General features: G+C 41.3%; 2 protein-coding genes across 3 annotated transcripts in view; one reads left to right on the top strand and one right to left on the bottom strand.

Moving 5' to 3' along the window:
• The window catches only part of ALDH1L2 (aldehyde dehydrogenase 1 family member L2), a 34,629-nt gene extending 33,675 nt beyond the window's left edge, over positions 1-954 (bottom strand). The window contains 2 exon segments of the mRNA XM_071551044.1: positions 727-807; positions 809-954. Of these exon segments, the coding sequence (XP_071407145.1) occupies positions 727-807; positions 809-907 (180 nt within the window). The 5' untranslated portion in view covers positions 908-954.
• Positions 955-8,306: 7,352 nt separating this feature from the next.
• WASHC4 (WASH complex subunit 4) overlaps positions 8,307-25,004 on the top strand; it is a 42,222-nt gene continuing 25,524 nt past the window's right edge. The window contains exons 1-10 of one of the 2 annotated variants that reach the window (XM_071551041.1): positions 8,307-8,438; positions 12,691-12,830; positions 13,885-13,938; positions 14,047-14,112; positions 14,277-14,322; positions 17,350-17,411; positions 20,155-20,237; positions 21,209-21,251; positions 21,779-21,882; positions 22,543-22,663. In XM_071551041.1, the coding sequence (XP_071407142.1) occupies positions 8,378-8,438; positions 12,691-12,830; positions 13,885-13,938; positions 14,047-14,112; positions 14,277-14,322; positions 17,350-17,411; positions 20,155-20,237; positions 21,209-21,251; positions 21,779-21,882; positions 22,543-22,663 (780 nt within the window). In that variant the 5' untranslated portion in view covers positions 8,307-8,377. Of the gene's footprint in view, positions 8,439-12,690; positions 12,831-13,884; positions 13,939-14,046; positions 14,113-14,276; positions 14,323-17,343; positions 17,412-20,154; positions 20,238-21,208; positions 21,252-21,778; positions 21,883-22,542; positions 22,664-25,004 lie in introns of both variants that reach the window. The other variant, XM_071551040.1, reaches the window with a different exon arrangement.

Below are 25,004 nucleotides of genomic sequence, written 5' to 3'. Positions count from 1 at the left end.
TGAACTGGGCGAGGCTTTCAGGGAGCAGATACTTTCAGGAGTTCTGCCGTCTATATATTTAACAGAACATAAAGAACAGCTTGAAACAAATGCGCAGAGCTGTAAAAAACTAAACCATGGAGCGCAGAGTTTAGGCCACCAACTTCAACCCTGAGCAACCCACCACCCTAGAGCGAGGACTGACGGTGAGAGGGTCACAAACGAAACACTCTTCCTAGGCCAGAGGGGCATCTCTCTGGCACTAGGAACGTGCGTGGTCCTTCCGAACTGAGAAGGCAGCCTTCAGCTTCTCGCAGGGCAAATCTCAGCGTGAGTGAGACAGCGAACAGCTACACTCACATTGTTCTTGACACACGGTTATTGGCCGCTATATCAGCATCTCCGATGCCTGTTCACTGCAGCTTCCAAGCACATCCCTGCAAGATGCAGCGACCAGATGATGGCTGCGATCCTGCCTGCAGAACAGCCGGGCAAGATGCAGCTTCTGCACCCACACCAAGCCCCTACCCGATCCCTCCCGATCCTCCCGTGTCTGTACGAGCTTTACTAGAACCTCGGCAGAGACAATACGCATTACATCCTGGGAAATGCCCCTCTCGCCACTCCCCGCTCGGCTCCCGGTTGCCCCCCGACCGGCGCGGCACGCCAAGCCCGTTCGCTCCCGGACTCGGCACGGCACAGCCCGGGGGCACCGCCGTCCCCCGCCGCCCGCCCCGCGCTGCTCACCGCGGCCGTCGTGCAGATGGTCCGCAGCAGCCGCGGGGCTGTTCGCAGCATCCTGCGGCGCCGCCGGGCCCCGGCTCCCTCAGCCGCCCGGCGAACACAGAGCTGGCTCCGCGGCGGCGGCGAAGCGCCTGGTCTGATGCAACCCGCGCCGATGCCGCTGGCGCCCCGCCAGCCGCTGCATCCGCGGCCGCGGCGGCGCAACCCCGCCCGGGTCCGCGGCGCGCCGGGGGGAGCGGGGCAGCCTGCACCTGCTCCGCGCCCTCCGCCCCCGCTCCGCGCCCTCCGCCCCCTTGGCGCCGCGGAACGGCAGGGGTCGCGGGGCCGGGCGGCCTCGGGGGGAAGGGGCGGGGAGCCAGGCGAGCGCCTCTGCCTCCCGCTCCCCGCCGCGGGGCGCGGCCCCCGCGGGCGGGCTGAGCCCTCCCCGCCCCTGCCGCGGGGCCCGGGGACGGGGACGAGTTGAGGCTGGGGGTGAGTCTTTCCCAGCCCGCGACAACGGAAGTCACAGAATCACAGGATCGTTAGGGTTGGAAGGCACCTCTGGAGATCATCCAGTCCAATCCCCCTGCCAAGGCAGGGTTACCTGGAGCAGGTTACACAGAAAGGTGTCCAGGCGGGGTTTTCACTGTCTCCAGAGAGGAGACTCACTGACCTACCTGGGCAGCTGCCTCAGTGCTCTGTCACCCTCAATGTAAAGTTCTTCTTCATGTTGAGGTGTAACTTCTTGTGTTTTAGTTTACTGCCATTGATTGCACATCCTGTTGCTGTGCATCACTGAAAAGAGCCTGGCACCATCCTCTTGGTACTCGCCTTTGAGATATTTATATGCATTAATGAGATCCCCTCTCAGTCTTCTTTACACTGAACAAGCCCAACTCCTGCAGTCTCTCTTCATAACAGAAATGTTTCAGATCCCTCATCATCTTTGTGGCCTCTGCTGGATCCTCTCCAGTAGCCCCTTGTCTTGTAGTCACGGCCACCCAGGTGGCATTTTGTGGTCTGAGGTGTATGCAGTGCCCCCAGCAGTGCCCTGCTTATTTGCAGCTCAGAGCAGGGCTGAGCCCCTCACTTCCAGCTTTGTTCTCTCTACCAAGGGTGTTGGCAAGACATTCCCTCGAATGTGCTGTGGCAGTCAAAGATTATGTAGATTAATGACATTAAATTTTAGTTTATTCCATGCCAAAATTGCTAGTCATGCGGTTAAAAAAACATTAATGACTTTCTGGAAATCTGTATTTTTAAATACACCAAGTATTTTTAAAGCAGCTTACTCTACTTAATTTAAAAAAATAAAACCTCTAGCATTTGATTCCTATTAATACAAATGTTTCAACTTCAATATCATTCATAAACTATAACAAAATCTTCTCGCCAGATATATGGAGAAGGTCTTGAAAACAGAAATTCAAAGTGCTAAAAAGATCAGAAGGCAAGTGAAAATGACCCCAAAAGGTACAGGAATAGCAAACCCAAAAGTAGACAGAATGGCAGGAGTATAAGTATCATTGCAAACTGGGTCAGGTTTAAATTTCATCTACACTTAAAAAAAAGAGTGGGTAATAAACTAAAATACATGTTATCAAGAAAACAAAGAAGGCAAAAATGGGAAAGTTTTTCTTGTGGCCGGATTGTGAACCATTTCAGAGAGGTCAGTGGCAATGCTTAAGCCAAAGTGATGACTTGCAGAGATCTTTCTACAGTAGAAAATACAGTAGATAAAGTCTTGCCTAACATGTGGAAACATTCACTTCTCACTGATATTTTCTGATGCTTTCCTGCAAAAGAACTGTGATAGTAATCCTCAGGGTTTAATTCCAAGGTCCCCACCCTCTTCCCCAGGGAACTTCAAACGCTGAGCCCGCACCTTGAAGATGAGGACTGCTGCAGTACAGCTGTTCCCTCCCTGTTCAGGGACACAGGAAGGAGAGGTGCTGCAAGAGGTAAATTGTGCCAGTCTCAAAGTAAGTCAGGATGGCACAACACAATCCCCCCACAGAGTAAAGTTATAGAAGGGCTTGCATACAACTCTCATAACATGTTCATTCCCTTATTTACTCCTGTACATCAAAACTATATTCTGCCCTTTATTCAAGGCTCTTGATAGACCCATAAGTGCAGGTGGCACTGAGCAGACTCAACAACCAGCAATAGAGGGACTATATAATGCTCAGGCACAAGAGAGTCGTGCAACTGATCAAACCTACTATCTGCTCAAATAAATGTACAGACAGTCCTTACTAAAGGAATGATTTCACTCCCTCTGGCAGCAGAAGGAATGAATGTGTCTTGCTCTGACTTGCTGGAAGTGGCACAAATTCCATGTGAAAGAGTACAATCAACTTCTACTGTAACAGCTGGCATCAAAATGGTCCTATAATGCAAGGTTTGGAAATGGATTCAAGCATTGCTGAAGTTCATGAACCTTCAAATCCCAGTTTGTGATCCCAAATCCTCTCCAACTAGAACATTTCACACTTGGCATTTAAACAATGACACAGAAACTTACAGCAAAATATCTGGTTTTCCTAAGTAAGGAATTCGTAGTAACTCCTGGCTCTATTCCCTATACACACACAACACAGACAATACAACAGTACATGTGTGAAGTACCATGGTTCAATATCAAAACCTTCAACTCCAAACACAATTCCAAACCTATTGAGTCAACCATGTATCTCCATTTACTTCACAAACTGCTAAAATGTTAAGAGACAAAGGGGCAAAATTACAAGAGAAGGTGTCTATTGTGAGCAGAATCATGGTATAAGGAAGAGTTGGGCTTTACTTTAGATTTCATAGTAGTGAGAGGGGCAGGGATACAAACAGGGATAAGGATGTGCTAAATCACAGGCAAGGATGGTATCTGCATACCATCGGCTTCTTACTTATAATCACAGTGATGAATTCATAGTCATAGATTTTAACAACAACAAACTGGCTATTAAGAATTTCAAGGGTCAGTGTAAATAGTTACAGTCAATTCAAATTCTAAGTTTTTTGGTATCAAAAAAATTATTACATTGACCTGTCTGAGAATGAGCAAGGTGTCTCATGTGACATAGTAAAGTTGATCAGTGTTGAGCATTATAACTGTTACAGTGCATTTCTCTGGGCTTTATGTTGTTTGGAAAAAGTGACACAAAGCATTCCACATTGATTTTTGTATCCCAGTCAGAAAAGTATATTACAAATGATCAGTTTCTTAACGTGGAAAAAAAAAATCCAGGTCCAGTGTTATGAGTGTAAATTTATGCATCTTTTTTTGGAGGACTTTTTATACATTCCCTCCCACCTCCAAGTTCTGGTCTTTGTTCTTAAAGCCAAAGTTTAGCTTTGGACAAAAACCTTCAAGAGATATATGTCAGCAAGTGGCAAAAATTATTCTGGAGCTAAACCTGCTTGTTCAATAGTATGCTCATGAAGCCAAATGTGTCTGTATGTGCAGAAAGGTAGAGAAAAAAATGTAAGACCTAATAGAGCTGAACGCTATAAATCCTTGTTGACTTCTGTGAAGCAGACGCTACTTAGTATCTTTGAAGACATCATCAAGACTTGGCAAGAGCATTAGGAAAGACTGTGTTCCACAAGACACCGAGTATGTGCACATACTGAAATGCTTGGGAAACTGCTTGGAATCTTCCAGGATTTCCTTTCTTCTGAAAATCATGCCCTGGGATTCAGTAATCAACTAAATTAGCTCTGCCTAGGGTTTTTGTTGTTGGAAATCAGCCTTGATGGGGCTTTTGACGATGATTAAAGATTTGGTCATAATTCAGACTCAGATTCCTCAGGAGTACTTTAGAGTTCACCCAGTTTTAAAGACTGAGTAAGTAAAAAAAAAACAACAAAAAAAGAGTACAGCTTTGTATGGTTGTTTCCTAAGTATGTTAATTGCATGACAAGTTTCAACTAAAATTTTAAACAATAGAAACACTTTGTGTTTTTCCACTTTCTGAAGAAAGATTTCATGGGAAAAATTACTTGGTATTTTATCTCTGCAACATTTGTATTTAACATTTGTTTGTTCATTTTACTTTGTTTTCCCAGAGGTCTTAACTAGACAACCATTTAAAACCTTATGCTTGACATTTCCTTTTCCCAGAGTAACCAAAGGGAGGTATATATTTGATGAGAAAAGGGAATTATTTTGCCAATTTAACCAATAGAAAGAACTACCATGTGCAGATGCCTGACTCATATGCATAAACAGAAGTCTCTCAAATTCCATACAATAGAATAGAAACTATGTCTGCAAAAGTTCTTGTTATCTTGGTGGAATAGAGCTGCAAAGAGCAGATCTCAGAAGACAAATCCTTTCTGGGAATTCTGCCACAAAAGCTTCAAGCAAGAACTTTATTTTATTTAAAATATTCAGAGTTGAGCATCAACATTCCACAGATACGGAATGTATACAGTAGTTGGTTTCCTGCAGATCCAGCAAGCCAAATTCTTTCTCCTGTGAGTAGTTACAATTCTAGTAATTACTAATTTTATCAGTCTGGGTGGAGCTTTACCTCTTTATCTCTATACAAGAGAAGCAATTTCTGCTCTGGATGCTTTTCAATCTTTTTTTATTTTTAATAAAATAGTTCCTGTTTGGATGCTCTGTTAAAGATTTCCATAGCTTTCAAGTATCAGAAAAATACAGTTTAAAAACACCAGGTAATTCTATTTTTCAATGCAGAGTGATATTTCCAATCAGGATAATTTCAGAGATAACAGGCTTTTTAATACCTCATGGAATCAAGCTCCTGTTCATTGATGAATTCTAGCCACTTCACTCCATAAATAAAACAGTCAGTACCATATTAATTCTGCTGCATTTTGGACTTTATTCTCTCACCTGTTCTTTCTAGTACTGAAGTGTAACAAGTAATTCCAGACAGAACACATTTATATTCACATTTCACCCAGTTCCTGTGAAAGTTCATTATGAAATTTCATTCCATGATCTTTTTGATCTGACCAAAAGAAATGGTAATTTTATTGACTATGCCTGTGTTCAGTTAATATCAACTTAGCAAAAATCCCTGTATTAAACAAAGTCTAAAGACTTACTCTAACAGATATTTGAGCAATCTTAGCAATTCCTATGAGCTTGCACCACATGAAAGTTTCCTGGTACAAATGGAGGGTATATGTGTCATCCAGTTTTCAGAAACGATGCTTATAAAATGTCAATAATTTTATATGACTGAACAGCATAAAGCCATTCACTGATAAAACAGCATAGCAAACTTACCAATCAAATTTCAGTCAGTCTTACTGTCAGTAAGCCAGACTTTGAGATAAAATCTAAATCAGATTTTCAGAGGAAACAAATTCTAGCAGCATCTAGAATTGACCTGATTAATTTCAGTATAAGCAACAAAACACCTAGGGAGCCAAAGGAAAAACCAATTATCAGACATTTTAAATGAAAGGATCATGAATGACAGCATAAAACTTAACTGGTGTACTTACTTAAGTATAATTGTGGGGGTTTTTTCAGTTATGGATCCTCCTGCTCCTTTAAAAAAATTTAATCTTTCAATACATTTTCTTTTAAAATAATTATCTTTTTCTATATTTAAAATAAAGGTTGCATCATTTACACTGTGGGGGTCACAGTACACTCTTTGGTGTGGCCATTGCACAGACTAACCAGCTGGATTACCTTGCCTGCAGTTTTGATGATCTCACAACCTTGCAATAACCAACTCCACAGTACTTTACAAATTAAGCTCAGATGTGGGGAAGGCAGGGCCCAGCCAAGTGTCAGTTGTACAAGTTTCACTCTTGTACCATCCTGCAGAATGCAAGGACAACCTTTTCTGAGAGAGAACAAAATGCCTGATGATTACTTATTAAGCAGTCTGAAAGCCTCTTTATGTGCAGTCTTCCACAGCTGAAAGAAACAGTATTTGTTTCAAAGAAAGCATGTATTGTTTGTAGAGAAAACTCTTCTATCTTTTTGGTTTTTTTTCCAAAATTGGAAGACACATACTAGCTTTGAATAAATGTATAGCAGCTATACAGAGTTCAATGAAAGCTGCATCTGCTTGGCTGTAGACAGAATGCAATCCTTAACGTCCAGCATTAAGTTGTGCTTTCATTTTGTGTGAGACTCATCATCTCCTTAGAGACACTTGTGTTCAGTGCCAGCTGTAAACATTCTGCACAATTAAACTGCTGGTTCTGTTAAACCCCAGTGTGAACATCTTAAGTTTGCACAGAAGTCAATGAGTGGAGGAGCCATATTGTGATTTACATTATGATTTTTTGGCAACATTTTTGAAGACAGAGTTCTCCTCCTCAAAAAAATAATCACACCCACCCACCCACCCCCCCCACACACACCCAACCAAACAACCTAAAAACTTACTCTAAATATTGTTCATGTCAACATTGTTTATGTCATTTCAGACAAAGTTAAATTTGGTCTCTTCTTTCCCAGACCCAGGTTGGACTCACAGAATGCAGTTTAAATAGGAAAACAACTAATCAACATTAAACCTGCCAACCACATCTTTCATCCCTAGAAACTTTTAAAATCAATGGATTCCAAAGGATGGATTCCTATTAATCAGAGGTGTTATTTTCAGGCCTGCTACATTACCGAGGTAGCTTTTCTGGATGATGGTGAAGTTACTGATACTCATCACTTACTGATGCATCACCCATCGGAGTTGCTATTTTTGCTGCTCTTTCCCCACTGAGATTTCTGATGTTCCTGCTATTGAAGCCATTTCCTTTTCTGCTGATGCTAAAGATTCTGCTGAGCTAATGAAATTGCTGTGGTCACTGTTAATGGCCTGAACGGCTACTTCTCTTCCTATCCAAAGTACTTCATTTTTATTCTGATATTACACTCACCAGGGCCCGAGGGGGGGGGGCGGGAGGGGAGAAAAAAAAAAAGAGAGAGTGCCTGCCCACATGGAGGTGAGCATCTCATGGCCCTGTGAGACCACAAGTGACAGTGGGATGACAAGAGGGCACAATCGCAAGGTCACATGGCACAGCTGTCTCTGAGCCCCAGAGCCTGCCCCGGAGCTGGGACAGTTCCTCCCCCCACTTCCTCCAGCCCAGAAAGGGGAAGTGGAGATCATATGTGTGTGTGTGTCTGTGTGTCTCTGTGTCTGTGTGTGTGTGGGTGTCTGTGTGTGTAGGTGTCTGTGTCTCTGTCTGTCTCTCTGTGTTACGCTGTGGACTTTACCCGGCAGAGCGATCCTTGCCGCCAGCGATGCGGAGCCGGTGTGGGAGGGACTGGGTCGGGGGATTTCGAGTCCCAGGGGCAAAGCGGGGAAGCTCCCGAAGTGGCGGTGCCTCAGGGGTCGCCGGTGCCTCAGCAAAGGACCCGCTCGCAGCCGCAGGGGAGTCGGAGGGAGCGGGGAAGGACAGAGCTCCTTCCTCGCCGCAGGGACCGGCCGGCGCTGGCCGCCCGCGCTCCCCTCAGCCGTGGGCAGCTCCTGCCGGTACCGGGCCCGGCCCCACGGGCGGAGGGAGGGAGGGAAAGAAGGAGGGCGGGTTGGCGAGCGGGGCCGCGGCGGTGCCGCCTCCTCCTCCCCGCGCCGATCCCGGCTCTCCCTCCGCCTCCATTTCCCGGCGTGCGGCGGGCGCGGGGCAGGAAGTCCCGTGCGCCTGAGTCAGGGGCGGCCGCTGCCGGCGGAGGGCGATGGCGCTGGAGACCCTCTCCCCGGACTGGGAGTTCGACCGCCTCGACGACGGCTCGCAGAGTGAGCGCCCGGTGGCCGGGCCGGGCCGGGCCGGACTGGGCTGCGGCGGAGCCGCCTCGGAGCGGGGGCAGGCGCGGGCTGGGCAGACCCTGCTCCCCTCCCGGCCCCGGCGTCCCCTGCAGCGCCGCCGGGACCGGGAGGGAGGGACGGGGCAGGGAGTGGGAGGGAGACTCGGTAGGCGAGCCCGGCTCGAGAAACGATCGGGAAGGAAAGACCATCCCCACGCGCCCTTGCCCCGCTCAGCCCAGCGCCGGTCCCGCTCCGGCCGGGCCTGCGGGGCGGGGGGCGCCGCCACCTTTCTCTCCCACCATCCCCTCCAGAGCTGTGGGGCTTATTTTGGGGTGTGGGAAAGGGGTTTTTCCAGTTCTTCATCCTTTACTCCGTCGGGGGAATCGCCCCCGGTGCCCCCGTAGGGCGGGCAGGACCATTCTGCCCGTGTGACTCTTCCCTTGCACGAACCAGCCCAAAGGAACAGATGCTTGTCGTGGGGATGGTGTTTCTTTCCTTCCCGGTCGTTTCTCGAGCCTCACAATTTTTTTGCAGTTTCTTCCTTGGCTGTCTAGAGAAGTCACATCCAGATAATGTTGTGTGCAGTTAGTTGTTGTGGGCAGCTTTCATTGGTAAAGGCGTTCTGGCATGGAGTCGGGTGGTCACCTGCAGTTTAACCTTTAAAATAGAATTAAGTAAAAAGACCTTGCAATGCTGAAGTCTTTGACGGCGGGTTCGTGTTTTACTCAGCCTGTGGTGGTGACCTACTTTCTAAACAGGGAACGTATATGGTTGTCACACTGTAATACACACTGTTAATTGAACTGTGCCAAATTAATTATACCAGGTGTTGCTGTGAAAATATGTCACTCTTGGCCCAACCGTTTCACTTACAATGTCATCCCAAGAGATGATACTGTTTATGACATATTCATTTAGTCTGGATTTCATGGGAAACTGCAGCTGCCCTGAGCAGAGCTTTTTACCAGTTCTTATTTGTGGAAAGGAAAATACAGCTTTTACTCACAATGACCTTAAGTGCAGCTGCAAGAAATTTATATGACATAATATGCTCCATTGACACCATCTTCGTGGTGAACAAACAGGCTGATCTTCCACTGAGAGCAGCACACTCTGTCCTAGGGAAAACTCCGAGAAAAATTCTGACTTGAAAAGCTCTTTTTTGTTCTTGTTGCCTACTTTCACTTTGTATCACTAACCTTTAGCAGTTACAACCTTCTCAACTGAGGACACCAGACACTTAATAAGTCTGGTTTGTTGCATCCATGTTCTGGATGTTTATGGACATGGCACTTGCAAATCCTGCTGTGGCAATGAGTTCACTGAACACTGATATTACTGATTGTATGGAAGAAGTTAAGATTAAGTTGGGGGATCTATGCTGCTGAGCTGTTAACTTGCATTGTTCCAACTGTAATGCTTTCATTTCATCATCTGAGGAGAAACTAAATCAAACTTTATGGTAAACAGATTATGCCTTATGAAGCATGTATGCTGCTCTTAAGAAAAGGATGATATCTGCTTTCTGTTACTTCTTTTTCTTCATCCATGTGAGCCAGTTTATTTAGGAAAATTCTTCTGCACCTTAAAAAGCTTCCCCCATCTCCAAGTAATCTTTTTAACAATTCAACCCTAAGTCTGGCTAGCTAAGAGCTTTTACTCTCTTGCCTCTCTAAGGTAGCAAGAAATTTTTCACACCTGTCTCTTATTTTATAGATGATCAGTACAAGGTGGCAAATTGATTTCTATCAATAATTAAGTATTTGTAAATATTTAATGCTATGTTGAGCTATATTGTTGTTGAAGTGCCTCATTTGGCTGCTGGAAAGGTGACAGTCTGTGGGTGTCTAGCAGAGTGCTGTTGTGAGGTTTTGTTTGAGAAATGCCTGTTTTGTAGGGAATCGATTTGAACAGCAGTGCCAATTTCCTACTCGTTTGTGACTTGGAAGCTTTTCCTGTTCTACCTATAAAGCCTCAATGACTGTCAGTTTATCTGTTCTTAGTTGGTCTTTTTTGTGAAGGGAGGAGATGTGATTAAGGGAATACCACAGCATATTTCTATAATAAGATCTCCATACTCCAAATTTTCTAGCAGTAAAGTACTGAAGCTGACATGGTGCTAGTTAAGCTCCATTCAGCAGGGCTGTGCATCTGTTGGTGTTTACTGGCTTTCTACTGCAAAGCTTCCAGGAGATGCACTGGAAGGAACCTGAAAGATGAGATGAATTTGATGGAGTAGAATAACATCATAGAATCGATTGGGTTGGAAAAGACCTCCAAGATCATCGAGTCCAACCCTTGGTCCAACTCCAGTCCATTTACCAGATCATGGCACTCAGTGCCACGGCCAATCTCAGTTTAAAAACCTCCAGGAATGGGGAATCCACCACCTCTCTGGGCAGGCCATTCCAATGCCTGAGCACTCTCTCTGCAAAGAATTTTTTTCTGATATCCAACTTAAATTTCTCCTGGCAGAGCTTGAGCCTGTGCCCCCTTGTCCTGTTGCTGAGTGCCTGGGAGAAGAGACCAACCCCCACCTGGCTAGAACTTCCCTTCAGGTAGTTCTAGACGGTGCTGAGGTCACCTCTGAGCCTCCTCTTCTCCAGGCTAAACACCCCCAGCTCCCTCAGCCTCTCCCCACAGGACTTGTGCTCCAGTCCCTTCACCAGCCTTGTTGCTCAACTCAAGGACTCCGCATCAGTGCCTGGCGTGCATACTGCTGATGGAGAAGAGTGTTTTGTTCACTTGTTTCTTATCTGTTTACATGAAATTTTGTCTCCTGTTTGGACAAGGCCTGTGCACTGTTGAGGCTGGATAGGCTTTGCAGGCTGTGTGTCCTTATGGTTGGCATTGCTCATGCTTTCAAAGCAGCATCTTAGAATTTGTTCAGTACTTCATTGCAGTAATTTCTCCTTCTCAGTCTCAACCTTTCTCTGCGTAGTCTTTCTCATGTTTTCCTTATGAATCTGTCTTTATTCAGTCCTCCACTTTTGCCTGGTGCAGTGTCTCAGTCAGATGTTTTCTTTGCAGAAAGTGTTTAAGAGATAATGCATTCAGCAGTGTTTTCCCAACAAAGTAGCCATCGACTACTATTTGGCTCAGTTATTTGTAACAAAGATGAGTAAGAGGTTGAATGTGCAGAATAAAAGAATGTATTATTTTAAACTTTCTAGACCAATGTACTTACTGAAATGTGAAAAGGGCACATAAAGTTACATGAAAGTTGGCCTCTTGTTTAAGAAAAGTTCAGTTGTTAAGCTGACCTTCATTCTATAATTTTCTTTAGAGAATCGCATTTTCAACAAATAGCAGATCACCAGCTGTTTGATTTGTTATCTAATTATGGGGAAGACACTTTAGTCTTCACATGAAAAAGGATGGTACCTTCTTACTGAGTGTAGAAGCCTTAAACTGTACTCATTCACTTTGCAGTTCAGATTGTGCAGCTAAATCAGTAATTGTATATAATTTGGGGAGGAATGGGGAGCATCTTAATGTGGAAAGAAAAAAAGATCAGGATAGAGGGAATTAAACTTTTACTGGACCAATTTTGCTGTTAGACTTACTTTGCTAATTAATATCACCATTATTGGTGTTTGACCAGCTGAATATTGGCCTTTGAAGCTCCTTGCCCCTGACACTTAACAAGAGAGCTGTGCATGCAGCATCCAGCAGCAGAAAATTCTGCTTGAGGACGGTGAATTGGCAAGGGGGAATGATTAAAAGCCATAAACTTCCTGTGTAATGCCCTAATAACTGTAGCAGGGAGAGAGTGGGAAGAGGATGCTGGTATTTCAATTGTCACTCAGGCCAAAATAATTAGACCCATTGCCGCAAATTTCTAATATAATTGCATAAGTACTGGTTCAAATAAGGGGTAAAATCACCTACTGTGTTACAGTTTCTGCAATCATTTCTTTGCTCAAAGTCTTATGTGATTGTTAAGGTCTTAGTTTGTCAATATATGTAACTTTATAGTTTTCTGCAAATTACTTAGGTGTTTGGTATTCTTTAAGTAGTATTTGAATTTCTTTTAAACTGATGCTAAATTATAGGATTGTTTTTAAACAAGTAAGAACCTTTTATTAAAGAAGCAGTTCTATTAAGGAAAACTGCTGCAGCAAAATAAGGAATACGGGACTAAAGCTAAATAGAAGCAGATTAAATACTTTTTAGTATTTTTTTTTGATATTGCAGTTTATTGAACTGTCCATAAAACTGTATAATTGTTATCAATTTGCAGAAATTCATGCTGAAGTGCAGTTGAAGAATTACGGAAAATTTCTTGAAGAATATACATCTCAGCTGAAGAGAATTGAAGATGCTTTGGATGACTCTGTTGGAGATGTTTGGGACTTCAGTCTTGATCCCATTGCTTTAAAGGTCTATATTTAATATATCTTCCAGCTGTTACTTTCCTAGTTTGTCCTCTTCAAAACCTGAGAAGTAAAAGCTTGATGCATTTGTTTTGTGCTCTTAAAGTCTTGACTTTTGTGTTTGAGAAACCTATGCAATATTATTTTAATTATCAAATTATTATTAAATTGGTGCATATTACAAGAGAAGATGTTTTCATATAATTATTTTCTAGTCTTTTGGATACTGGTGGAAGTTGAATTTCTAATTCTTCATGTGTTGGGGAGGGGAGTTCCAGCAAACTTCTTCTGGGTGTTGATGTTTTTATCTGGGATTTGGGGTTCCTGGCAAGCTCACTAATAGTTGTAAAACCACAGAGTGAATTGTGTGTGTATTTATAGCTTGTGTTTTTACTTAATGGCCTTGGTGCAGTATTTGCTATCTTCCAGAGGTGGCTGTTTCCTTGGTCATTAAGTACTCTGTCCTCTGTGGAGCATTATTTTTTCTCTTTGCTGAATCTGCAGACAAAATATAAAAGCACTTTTGTTGCCCTGTGGAACTTGTCTGTGCTGAAGGGGCACTTTCAAGGAACCGCCTTGTCTGAATAACTTGAGTAACTTATGTGGGGTCACCACAGTGCTGAATATGTATAAACTAGTCAATAGCATGGCTGACTTCAGTAGAAAATGTCAGTGCCTGCATACAGATACATTTTCTGCTTCCTATTTCTGGCCTTTGGGATTCTTAATTCATGTTTTATGTTTTCTGTTTTTTTCCTACATACTCTATAGCGACCATGTTTTTGCTTTTCAAGGTTTGTAAGTAAATTGCTGTAAATGGTATAAAGGGTACCTGGTTATATTCTGCCTAGAGTGAAAGGAAATGTGAAGAGCAAAAGTTTCCTGTAGTGCAGATTGCCAGTAGTGTGCAATTATTGCTCTCTTACTGCAGACCTTGTTTGAGATTAAACTGGAGGGAATACATGCCTGGTTGGATAAATGTAATTTTGACCAATGTTTTCTAAAGTTGTTAATTTGTTGGTTTTGTTTGTGACTTTATTTTTTAAAAATTTTAATTTTAGCTTTTACCATATGAACAGTCCTCCCTACTGGAGCTCATAAAGACTGAAAACAAGGTAAGCACTTCATGCTTAAAAGATAAAACAGTTATTCTACCTAAAACCAAGCCCTCTAAATGTGAATCTGTTGATAATCTGTGTGTTTCTTTCCCCCTTTGAGTCTAGGTTCTAAACAAAGTAATAACTGTGTATGCTGCTCTTTGTTGTGAAATCAAGAAGTTAAAATATGAGGTAAATTCAGCTAATTTTTATTACTATGTATGAAAATGTTTGCAGATTGGAAAGCTGATACATAGATTTATTCTTTAGAAACAAAATATGATGTCTAAATAATTTTTGTAGCATGACTATATTATCCTGTTTATTAAAAACCAAATTTCTGCTTTTGTTACTAGGCAGAAACTAAATTTTATAATGGCCTCTTGTTTTATGGAGAAGGAGGTAAGTAGCTCCCTTTACTGTAAAAAGTTTGTGGTTTTAAGTTATTGCTTCAGGTTATATTAAGTGCTGCAATAACTGTAATTTTATAATATGGATACATGATTTCTGTGTCTTTAACTGATGCACACTAAATAATGAATTTGAAGTTATAGGTGTATATGTTAGTGCCTTGTACCTGTCCTGAGTTAGCTTAAGATAATTGATAAGGTTTATCCGCAAAGCCCTGTTACCTGCAAGTAAATATTGTTACATTAACAGGAAAATTTCTTTACAGTAGAAGTAGGGAGTGTGGGATGCTGAGGTTGTGTTAAATGTCTAACATGCAGCTTACCTATTGCAGCAGCTGTTTTTCCAAGTATGGCATTGAATGCATGTATTTCACATGTAAATGCATCCTAAACCAACTTATTTCCTACTAGGACTAGATTTTACACTGGTTGTAGTAAAACAATAAATCTGTGATTTGATTGTAATAAAACAGTGAACGATTAATAAATAACTTGACCAACTTTACTTATGCAATCAGTTATTCCAAGAGAAGTTGGATTGTGTTAATGTCACCTGTCCCTCAAGTGCAGCTAACAGTGCTCATGGTGCTGTTTAGACCCTGATGTAAGACAGGAACAAGTGATTGCAAGTCACTTCAATTGACAAATCATGAGATCCTGCTTTAGGTGAAAGCTGCTTTTTGCCTTGGAATTAAACTGGTAACTCCTGAATGACTGGCCTTAAGTGTCCACCTTATATGATACTAGTGTGGGAATAAGCGCAGATCTTGATCCTGAGGACTGAATGTATTGGTGAGTTGATTCAGAGACCTATCACCCAACTTTATTTTCTATTTCAGTAATTGGAGAGAAAAGTAAAGCCTTTTCATAGCAGTATGGTAGAAGGGTTTTTACAAAGCTTTTCAAGAGCCTGGACTGTACCAGAAATGTCAGGCAGTGGGAAATCTTTGAGCTATGGACTGTTTATCATTCCTTTAAGTGCTGTATAAGATGACACTCGTGGTTAAGGAAAATGAAAAAGTGTGGGGGTTTGTTGTGTGTCAGTTCTTTTGATGTTTGGTTTTTTCTTCGCAGATTCTCATGATTTATTAGAAGTGGTTTTAAAGATTTTAGTCATTGCTGCCAAAATTATCTAGGAGATCCCTTAAAACTTCTTCATGTCTCTAGCATGAAAAAGTCAGACTGTAGCAGATTAATATATTACAGCAGCAGTTTGTTCCTGAAGGGTGTTGTGCAGACAATACTTGGGAATGGCAGGAATGGAGAGGTCAGCCTTCTTTGGGCTAGGTAGGAATGCAGAAATTATGTTCTCCATTTCCGTATCCCTACTTGTAGCATTTGCTTTGATAACAGCAAGCTTGCTTACTTTAAAGCACTGGAAAAATTACTGGCTCAAGGATGGATGAAATTTAAACAAATACTGTGCTGGCTTTTTCCATCTGTGTAAAAAAAGCATTTTCTCCCATCTTGTCTTTGCAGTGGCTGGGGCTACTCTAGAAACTTTATTCAATAGGTTTTTGGATAGGTTTTTTTGGGACATAGACTAAACAGAGTAAAGGTGACATAAAATGTGTGAAGGGGAAGCAATATTTAATATCTTTTCCCAGATGCTCCATCCTAAAGACGTATGGAGACTCCTTTAATCTTTAACTGCTCTGAAAGAACATATTTTGTGAAGCAATAAGACCTGCATTTCTTAGGGAGGTAAACTTGCAGTTGTAAGCCTTTTTTTTGCTTAGAGTGGCCCAACAGGAAAATCTCAAGTTTAGAACATCAATCTCTAGTCACATTAAAAAGATAGTATTTTTTTCAGGTGATGTTAAAACTGCTTCAAATGACTGAAACAATTTGGCACTGGTGATGTAATTGTTGTCTTTCATAGGATGCTGTTAGTGTTCTGTGTCATACAGATAATGCTGCACAGCTGTGATGATGTGCCTGTTCTATTGAGCAGGAGGATATGTAGGAAAAAGAAAATCACTTTCTCAAGGAAAGATATTCCTTCTAGTTAGTTATGAGGGTTGATTTCTTGTAGCCTCATTATGCTGTGTGTTGAAGGAATCTGCAACGATATGGAACTTCTCCTGGTCCTGTATTATCAGTCCTTTAACCCGGGAGAAGTGTGTGCTCTCTGCTTACCCCGACCATGTGGTCTCTCAGAGCCCCCAGAAAGGACACGCAGGGACCACCGGAGAAGGCAGGAACAAAGAGGACGTTTAATCAGGGGTACAGGTTTATATGGACTTTGGAGGGATACAAACTCACCAAAAGGGACAAGGGGGGCAGTCTGAATTTGTGCCAAAAGGAGTAAGGGTATTTACATTCAATGGGAGAGGGTTTCAGGTAACATGAGGTCACTGTCCTTTCCCCAGGCCCCTGGCCTGGCAGGGGGTTATGGGAAGAAGAAGCAGTGACAATGCAGTTTTTACATTCAGTACATTCAAACCACATTAAAAACATCGGTTGTTAAAGCATTCTCCGTGACTGGTGTATTTTCTTCATCAGCCCATTTCTGACATGACATTCTCCAAGCCATGTATTGAGAATGCATTGCTACATCTCCTTTTTTATTTTCTAAAGCCGTGTATTGAGAATGCATTGCTACAGTTAGTCATATAGTATATTCTTTCAGTAAATAACATCTGTGTTTTCCTTGCAGTATAAATACCTAGTGCTTTCATACAAACTTTTAAAAAAAGGAAACTTTTACATGATGTTACATAATACATATGCCTTTAAAGAATTATGTTTCATATTCTTTATTTTCTTTCAGATGATGGAGATACTTTTTCCTGCTTTGTATCTGATTTATAAACTATGCAATTTTTAATGAGAAAGAAACTTCAAAAATAAGTCCAGTTTAGGAAAGCAAAGTTAAGAGTTTCTGAGGCTCCATCAATGCACTCCTAATAGTGCACTCGACTTGTATGACAGATGGCTTAGAGGTCAAGCTTCAATCCTAACAGGTGTAACACAGGCTTTTGGAAGCGTTGACAAATGTTTCTCTTTTAAGCCACAGATTCAAGCATGGTGGAGGGAGATTGCCAAATACAGATGGGAAGATTTGTTTCTTTCTTGCAGGTAGAGTATGTTTTGATTTTTTACAGCAATTATAAAGTTCATTTTGCTTGCAAAGTGGTTTTAACAGCCTGCCTTGTCCTGTCTGCATTTTGCTGAAAGGCATTGCAGTCATTTGATATGTTACTATGTTTTGCCTGCAGACCTGTCACAACCAGCTGACGTGTCACACATTGTTTTGAGGCTTTTTATACTTGTCTCTGGAAGTCTAATGAGAGAACAAATTACACTTTGTGTAACTGCTCAAAGAAATTAGAATTTACTTAAGAAAATTCCTGTATGAGGAGATAAATTGAGATTGTATATGTTTGATGGTAAGGTTAAAGATAGGTTAAACATTTTTATGGTTCTGATTAGCAACTTTTGGTTTTCATTGAATATTGGCAATGGATTAATTTTTATATGTGTTTTTTTAGCTGATAGAAGAAATCAAAATTAAAACATGTCCTGAAAAAAAATTACTTGTGAGTCATTCAAACTTTTGTGGAAGAACACTCATTTCTTATACAGTTTGGTTGTTCAGAGTCCTTTGCATGAAAACAGAATCTGTTTTTCTTCTGAGGATTTCCTGTGCTCTTGGGTTTCAGTCTACTGTGAAGCTTTTTGACCTTGATATAACGACTGTCCTGTTCCCAAAAATGTTTCTATTTTTATGCAATATTGCTTGTCATGAAATATCTGTGTTCAAGTAGAGAATATACAGGAAGCTTCTAGAATATTTAAGGAAATCCTAGTTTAACAAAGGTTAAAATTTCTCTCCTTGCTGTATCGTAGCATGACAGTAGTCATTAACCGAGTCATAACAGATCAAATGCTATAGGAAGTTGTTTCTAAACCTTTTTTTACTGTGCCCAATTGCAGTTAGGATCTCTTAGGTTTTTTCTCCCATTTTCAAGGTTTTTTGTACCATGAAATTTGTAGGTTTTGTCCTTCATTCTCTGTTTCTTTCCTATCAGATGCTTGAGACCTTTTGTGATTCTGAGATGGTGCTACTGTACATTTGTGTTTTTGCAGAGTCAGGTGAAAGTTGAGAGCAGGGTCTGGATGTCTGTGTGCATTGCAAACCCGCTCTGGTTAACAAGTTTGTTTATGTATGCGTTATATGCTGATGTGTATATTTATAGGGTAAACACTACACAGAAATACAGGAGCTTTTCTTGTGAGCCCACATGGTATATATGCTGCAGTGGGTTAGAAGTTGTTGAGACACTGTGGAAGAAAGGGAAATGCAAGATGTTACCCCAAAGGGAGAGTTTACTGTGCTAACAGATGTGCATTGCTTAGGGTAAAGCTATGAGGAAAACATTTTCCTTATGGACTTTGTTCTTTTTCACCTGTTGTGTTCTCCTAAATCCACTCAGAGTAGTCTATATCCATAGACTAGGAAATGCTTTTCTGGCCAATGTTACAAGCATATCTCCAAGGATGGTGTGAAAACATAAAGTTGACAAAAGAGGTGAAAAGTGGCTTTTGTAGAGCTAATGCCAACCTGTTGGTTTGTTGGTTTTCTGGGTTTGGGATTCCTTGGTTAGCTAGATGCAATAGCCTCAAATTTTCTATGTCAAAACTATGCCAAAAATGGTGAAAATAATACTCTAAAACACTAGTTAGCTAGACTTGATTGTGCCAAAGACTGTTTATTTGAAGAACTCTAAAATTATAGTCTTGTCTGTATTATGTAGTTGCTAATATGCATATGCTGTTAAATTGCACTATTTCCTGAAAATTCTAAAATGGGAGCTGGGGCTCCCTCGCCAGGAGACATGAGCTCTGTTGTCTGTTAATCCATTCCTCTGGAATCTGTTGACTTATTTCAACTGCACTTGTTACAGCAATACAAGCATAAGAAGTAATGTTTTGTGAAAACTGGTGACTAATAGACTACAGAAGCCAAAATAAGATCTATTTTTGATGGAGAGGGAGACAGAATTCAGCTGGTAGCCAGTTTTCTGGCAGCAGTGGCAGGCTGGCTCGTTAGCCAGTGTGGGCTGTCTGCTGTAAAGCCATCTGTGTGCTGACTGGCCAGACCCATCACACACTGACTTTTCCCAATGCGATTCTAAGGTGCATTAATGACCAAGTATTATTGCAGATAAGGGAAGCTCAGATTAATTTATCCTGTTGCTCGAGGAATGCCCTGTTAAAATTCATTATCAAAATCAAGATAGTTCTCTACATGGTTGGAGCTGACATGCTCTTACTCACTGTGCGTTACGTAACTGAGCTTAAGTTCTGCTTTAGTCAAGCAAACCTCCTAAAGACATCAACTTCCTTTGTTTTAAAGCAATACTATGTGGCTTACCACTCCTATGGTGGGTGCAGCCTTCTGTGGTAATTCCTAATTTGTATTAGACTATCACCAACTCCCAAAGTGTGACTCTTGAATTTAGTGGGGAAAAAGCACAGACTATGCTACCAGGTATATTGTCCCTTGCGAGTAATTGGGCACTGTTGTCAAGTCACTTCTTATTGTCTTCGATAAATTGAACCAATAGCATAAATAGTCATAGTTACACTGGAAGCTTGTGTTTCGTAGTTTCCTAGCTTAGTCCCAGGTTCTTTTTCAGAGCTGTTAGTAGGATGTTTGCCATCCTCCTGTAGGTTTGTCCGCTGACTTGGCTTAGAGATGTAGTTGGAGCTTGGGCTGCAAATTCAGTAGTTTATGTTTGGTATTCCTGATGTAACGACAACTTGTGTATGAGGAGGGTCTATACATATATATGCATTTTATTTTCTTGTTTTTCAGGAGCTATCTTGCTTTGTCACACGATGTTATGAAGTGGTGGTGAATGTAGTGCACCAGTTGGCTGTTCTGTATACCAGCAACAAGTAATTATTCCCTAAAATGCTGTAATGTTATAATGTAGTTCAATGTATAAAATATGAATGTTCTATTTAAGATATGGTCATTTTTGGAATATTGTTGTCTATAGATACAGATAGTTTGTTGCTGTGCAAATTTGAGCTTCATAAACTGGTTTTATTCTCAGAAAAAACAGTGCTTATATATAATGAGTTGCAAGGAGGGGCAGTTAATCTTTATGTTTGAGATACTGGGGTTTTTTCATCCTTACTTTGTTGAAAGATTCATCCTGTTGTCTGATACAGCAAGACACCAGTACCTTCAGAAGCTTAAAAATCACTTCCACAGTCTGTTTTAAATATGTAAGTTTTGGTATATATTCCCCAGAGAACAACCATGGTTTTAACACCTGAAGTTGAACTTAGCTCCTTTGAAAACTGAGGAGAGTTTAGTTCTGAATAGAATTGTTGGATTTAGCTTTGAATATCACTGCCAGACTCTTAATTCCTTCCCCATCCTCCAGTAGTATAGCATCGTTCTTCTCAGTTCTGTTTGTTGCTCTTATTTTTGCCTTGTACCACAGCACAAAGGCAGACTTTCCATGTGGTGCTGGATGTGTAGCTTGGACATGGCTTGATTAAATATGTGAAGTGATTTTGTTTTTTGGGCCCCAAGGCTATGTGTATCCAGGGTACTTGTCATTAACATAACTGAATTGGGAATTGCTGAGACACTTGTGAACTGAATACAACTGGTGCTTTGAACCAGTCACATGCTGTACACTTAAAAACACAATATTACATATAAAATACAATATTAAATCTGATTATAGCACACACTTTTAATCAGGTTTGGAGGTTCTTTTGTTTCCTGACATTACTATGTTAATGAATAAAAATATACCCCAAGAAACAAAGAACACATCATGATACAGTATTGATAAATATGATATATTCTAAGGATTAAAAAGTCATTAAAATATTTACTTTATTTATAGGAATGCACCTAAAATTATAGAGACGTCTGGAGTTCATTTTCAGGTGGGAATGATTCAGAATTCTTGCATTTCCTAATATAGATATGTCTTGATCTTTAATCCTGAGAAGAGCGGCAAGAAAGGGCCTTTTGAATACAACTTTCAATTTGGAATCTCCTTTAAAGGTTTTATTTTGTTAATCAGCTTTTTCTGGCCGTTCTGTGGGAAGGCTGGTATCTCCATCTCTGTCATATTCTTGCTTTCTTAGCTGTAAAATGTTTGCATTCTCCCCTGTTGCAATATGTGCTTCTGCATACAGACAATTTTAAAAATTGTATATCCAGTGTCAAAATACATCAATGAATTGAGTTTGTGTGCAAACACTGCTTTTGTGTTCCTTGTGTCACTACAAGAAATACAAAATCTTTAAGCAACCAGACCATGAAATCCCCTATTTAACTCTCTAGCTGATGTCTTGCTGGCTGAAAATATATTGAAAGGAACTGAAATTTTATATGCCCCATCTGACTGCAATAAAGTTTTTATTAAGTACAGTCCTTTTCCTTTTTATTTTTTCTCCTTCTGAAACAGGCAGTGTATGAGCATCTAGGAGAGCTGCTCACAGTCTTGATCACTCTGGATGAAATAATTGACAATCATGCCACGCTGAAAGATCACTGGACCATGTATAAGAGGTGTGTCTCTGATGTGAAAAATACTCCCACAACATAAAAGATGAAAGCATGTCTGTCTGTGCGGGAGTGTTAGTGTTGAAACATGGATTTCTGGAAAACTCTTGAGAGTCTTCCAGAAATTTCAGTGAAGAGCAGGACTAAGCCCCAGCAGTGCCCTTCTAGCAGCATGAGTAAGTTTTTAAAGCCCTGGATGTTACCTTTTCAATACATGGTAAACATTTTGGCAGACAGAGGAATAGTTGATGGGGTTTAAAGTATGTTCAGTAAGAAATTTAGTTGTGTACAGAACTGATCTAAAACTACACCTGTCTGTACTGATCATGGGGATGGGCATGCAGATTTAAGAAAGAATGTTATCTTAAGTAAAAACTGAAGAGTCAACAATTACAGAAGTAGTTAAATTAGTGAAATTATAACTGTTTCCTTGAAATCCTAAATTAAGTGGGAGTTACTCAAGTGAAAATTACTTGTACAGACCTAGTGGGTTTTTGTGGGGTTTTTGGGTGTTTTTGGTTTGTGTTTTTTTTATTTTGCAGTTGCTGCTAAGGGCAGCAGGTGTGAACAATCAAAATTTATTATCAAAATAGTGCAGGATGTGATAAATCTGTGACTGTGTTTTAATTGTCATGTATGTATGTGTTCCACACCTACTCCTTACAGGCTGCTAAAGTCTGTCCATCACAACCCTTCCAAGTTTGGAATTCAGGAAGATAAAATAAAGCCATTTGAAAAACTGCTGTTAAAACTGGAATGTCAGTTACTTGAAGGAATGATATTTCAGGTAATGAAATTAATGTTCCCCAGTATAACAGGGGAAACTTACATGAAAACAACCCTTGTTTTAGAATGGTTTGTTTGTTTGTATTTTGGTTTTGTTCCATTACTGTGATGTGTGAATTTGCCACTTGAATCTGTGCATGGGAGGCAAAAAAAGAGTCTATTGTAACATCCTTCCTTGCTCGTTTCATGTGCTTGAACTGTGCCAAGCTTTGAATGGTAGCAGGAAATGCTGACTGTTTTGCTGAATTAGAGAAACACAGACAGCTTTGCATTAGGACTCTGTATTATCAGGAAGTCTGGTTTTGTCCACATAATAGTGAGCAGGCTTACATATCATAGATCCACTTCATTTTAGCTACAAATTAATTAGTCTCCTCAGGAATCTCAAAAATATGTTGTGTGACATCTCATTCCTAAGAATGAGATTAGGTGTCATTAGGAATGTCATTAGGTGTCATTAGGAACTGCTTCAGTGGTACATACCCCTGAAATATGTAAGTGCACAGGTGGATGAGAAGGATTATTACACTTTGAGTACAGTTAACCTAAATGTGTTCATATAAGAAGCCATCATTTTTTAGGAAGGTGTGTATTTAAGACATTGAAATTGGAGGTTGTGGCACAGTGGGCAGAGGATAGTGTTGCTGAATTTGGTCGAAGCAGAGTCAGTTGCTCAGTTCTTGCAATTACAATGGCATAGGGAAGAAGATTTGTTCTGTAAAAGCCTTCAAAAGGGAAATTGTAGGTAAATAGTTAAGCACAGTTTGACTTCATTATATGGTTGCGACATCAGTAAGATTTGACTGGTATTCATTCAGGAAGTTTCCCCTACTGTGCTGTAAATGCCTCTTCTTAACAAAAATACATTAAAATTATGTTCAAATGCAATTCTATTAAAGACTTTTCTAAAATCTTTAAAAAGTATGAAATCACAGACTATTCTGAGTTGGAAGGGACCCACAAGGATCATAGAGTCCAACTCTTAAGTCAGTGGCCCACACAGGGGATTGAACCCCTGACCTTGGCATTATTACAACCAAGTTTTAACCAACTGAGCTAATCTCAGGGTCATGTGTCTCTATTTTTTACTGTTGTGCGACTTTTTAAAGCCATGAGCAGTAGTGTGTGATTTTATGCTACAAGATCATAGATCACATCCAGCAAGCAACTTGCATGATAATCTTGTTTAGGTGAAGGGTAAAATCCTTGCAAAAATACTTTTGAACAGATTAGTACCCATTATTGCAGAACTACCTGAAAGCCAATGTGGTTTCAGAGCCAATAGGAGCACCACAGACATGGTATTTGTTCTCAGACAACTGCAAGAGAAGTGTAGGGAACAGAACAAAGGTCTCTATGTAGCCTTCATGGACCTCACCAAAGCTTTCGACACTGTGAGCAGAAAAGGCCTGTGACAGATCTTGGAACGTTTAGGATGTCCCCCCAAGTTGCTCAAAATGATCATCCTGCTACATGAGGATCAGCGTGGACAAGTCAGATATGGCGATGCACTCTCTGAGCCCTTTCCAATAACCAATGGTGTGAAACAAGGTTGTGTTCTTGCACCAACTCTATTCACAATCTTCTTCAGCATGATGCTCCAAAGAGCCACAGCAGACCTCGATGAAGAAAATGTCATCTATATCCGATATCGTACCAATGGAATCCTATTTAACCTAAGGTGACTGAAGGCCCACACCAAGACCCTGAATCACCTTGTCCGTGAGCTGCTTTCTGCTGATGATGCCGCCCTCGTTGCTCACACAGAAGCAGCTCTGCAGCGCTTAACATTCTACTTTGCAGAGTCTGCTGAGCTTTTTGGACTGGAAGTCAGCTTGAAGAAGACAGAATTTCTCTACCGACCTGCACCTCAGGAAGTCTTCCATTATCCCCACATCACCATAGGCGAATCAGAGCTCAAGTCAGTCCAGCAGTTCACCTATCTGGGAAGTATCATTTCCTCAGACAGTAAGATTGACAAAGAGATAGACAACAGGCTAGCAAAGGCATACAGAGCCTTCGGAAAACTCCATAAAAGAGTCTGGTCCAATAAACACCTGAAGAAAAGTACAAAGATCAGTGTCTACAGAGCCATTGTTCTGTCTACTCTCTTATATGGGTCTGAATCATGGGTCATCTACCGCCACCACCTGCGGCTTCTCGAACACTTCCATCAGCGCTGCCTCCGTTCAATCCTAAACATCCACTGGACTGATTATGTGGCCAATGTGTCTGTTCTTGAACAGGCAGGGGTCAGCAGTATCGAGGCCATGCTGATGAGAACACAGCTGTGCTGGGCAGGGCACGTCTCCAGGATGGAGGATCACCGCCTTCCGAAGATT

This window comes from Pithys albifrons, chromosome 3, assembly GCF_047495875.1.
Source record: "Pithys albifrons albifrons isolate INPA30051 chromosome 3, PitAlb_v1, whole genome shotgun sequence".
In the NCBI taxonomy this organism is placed as follows: Eukaryota; Metazoa; Chordata; class Aves; order Passeriformes; family Thamnophilidae; genus Pithys; species Pithys albifrons.
The sequence above is the reverse complement of the archived record's forward strand: the minus strand, read 5'-3'. Positions and strand labels throughout refer to the sequence as shown.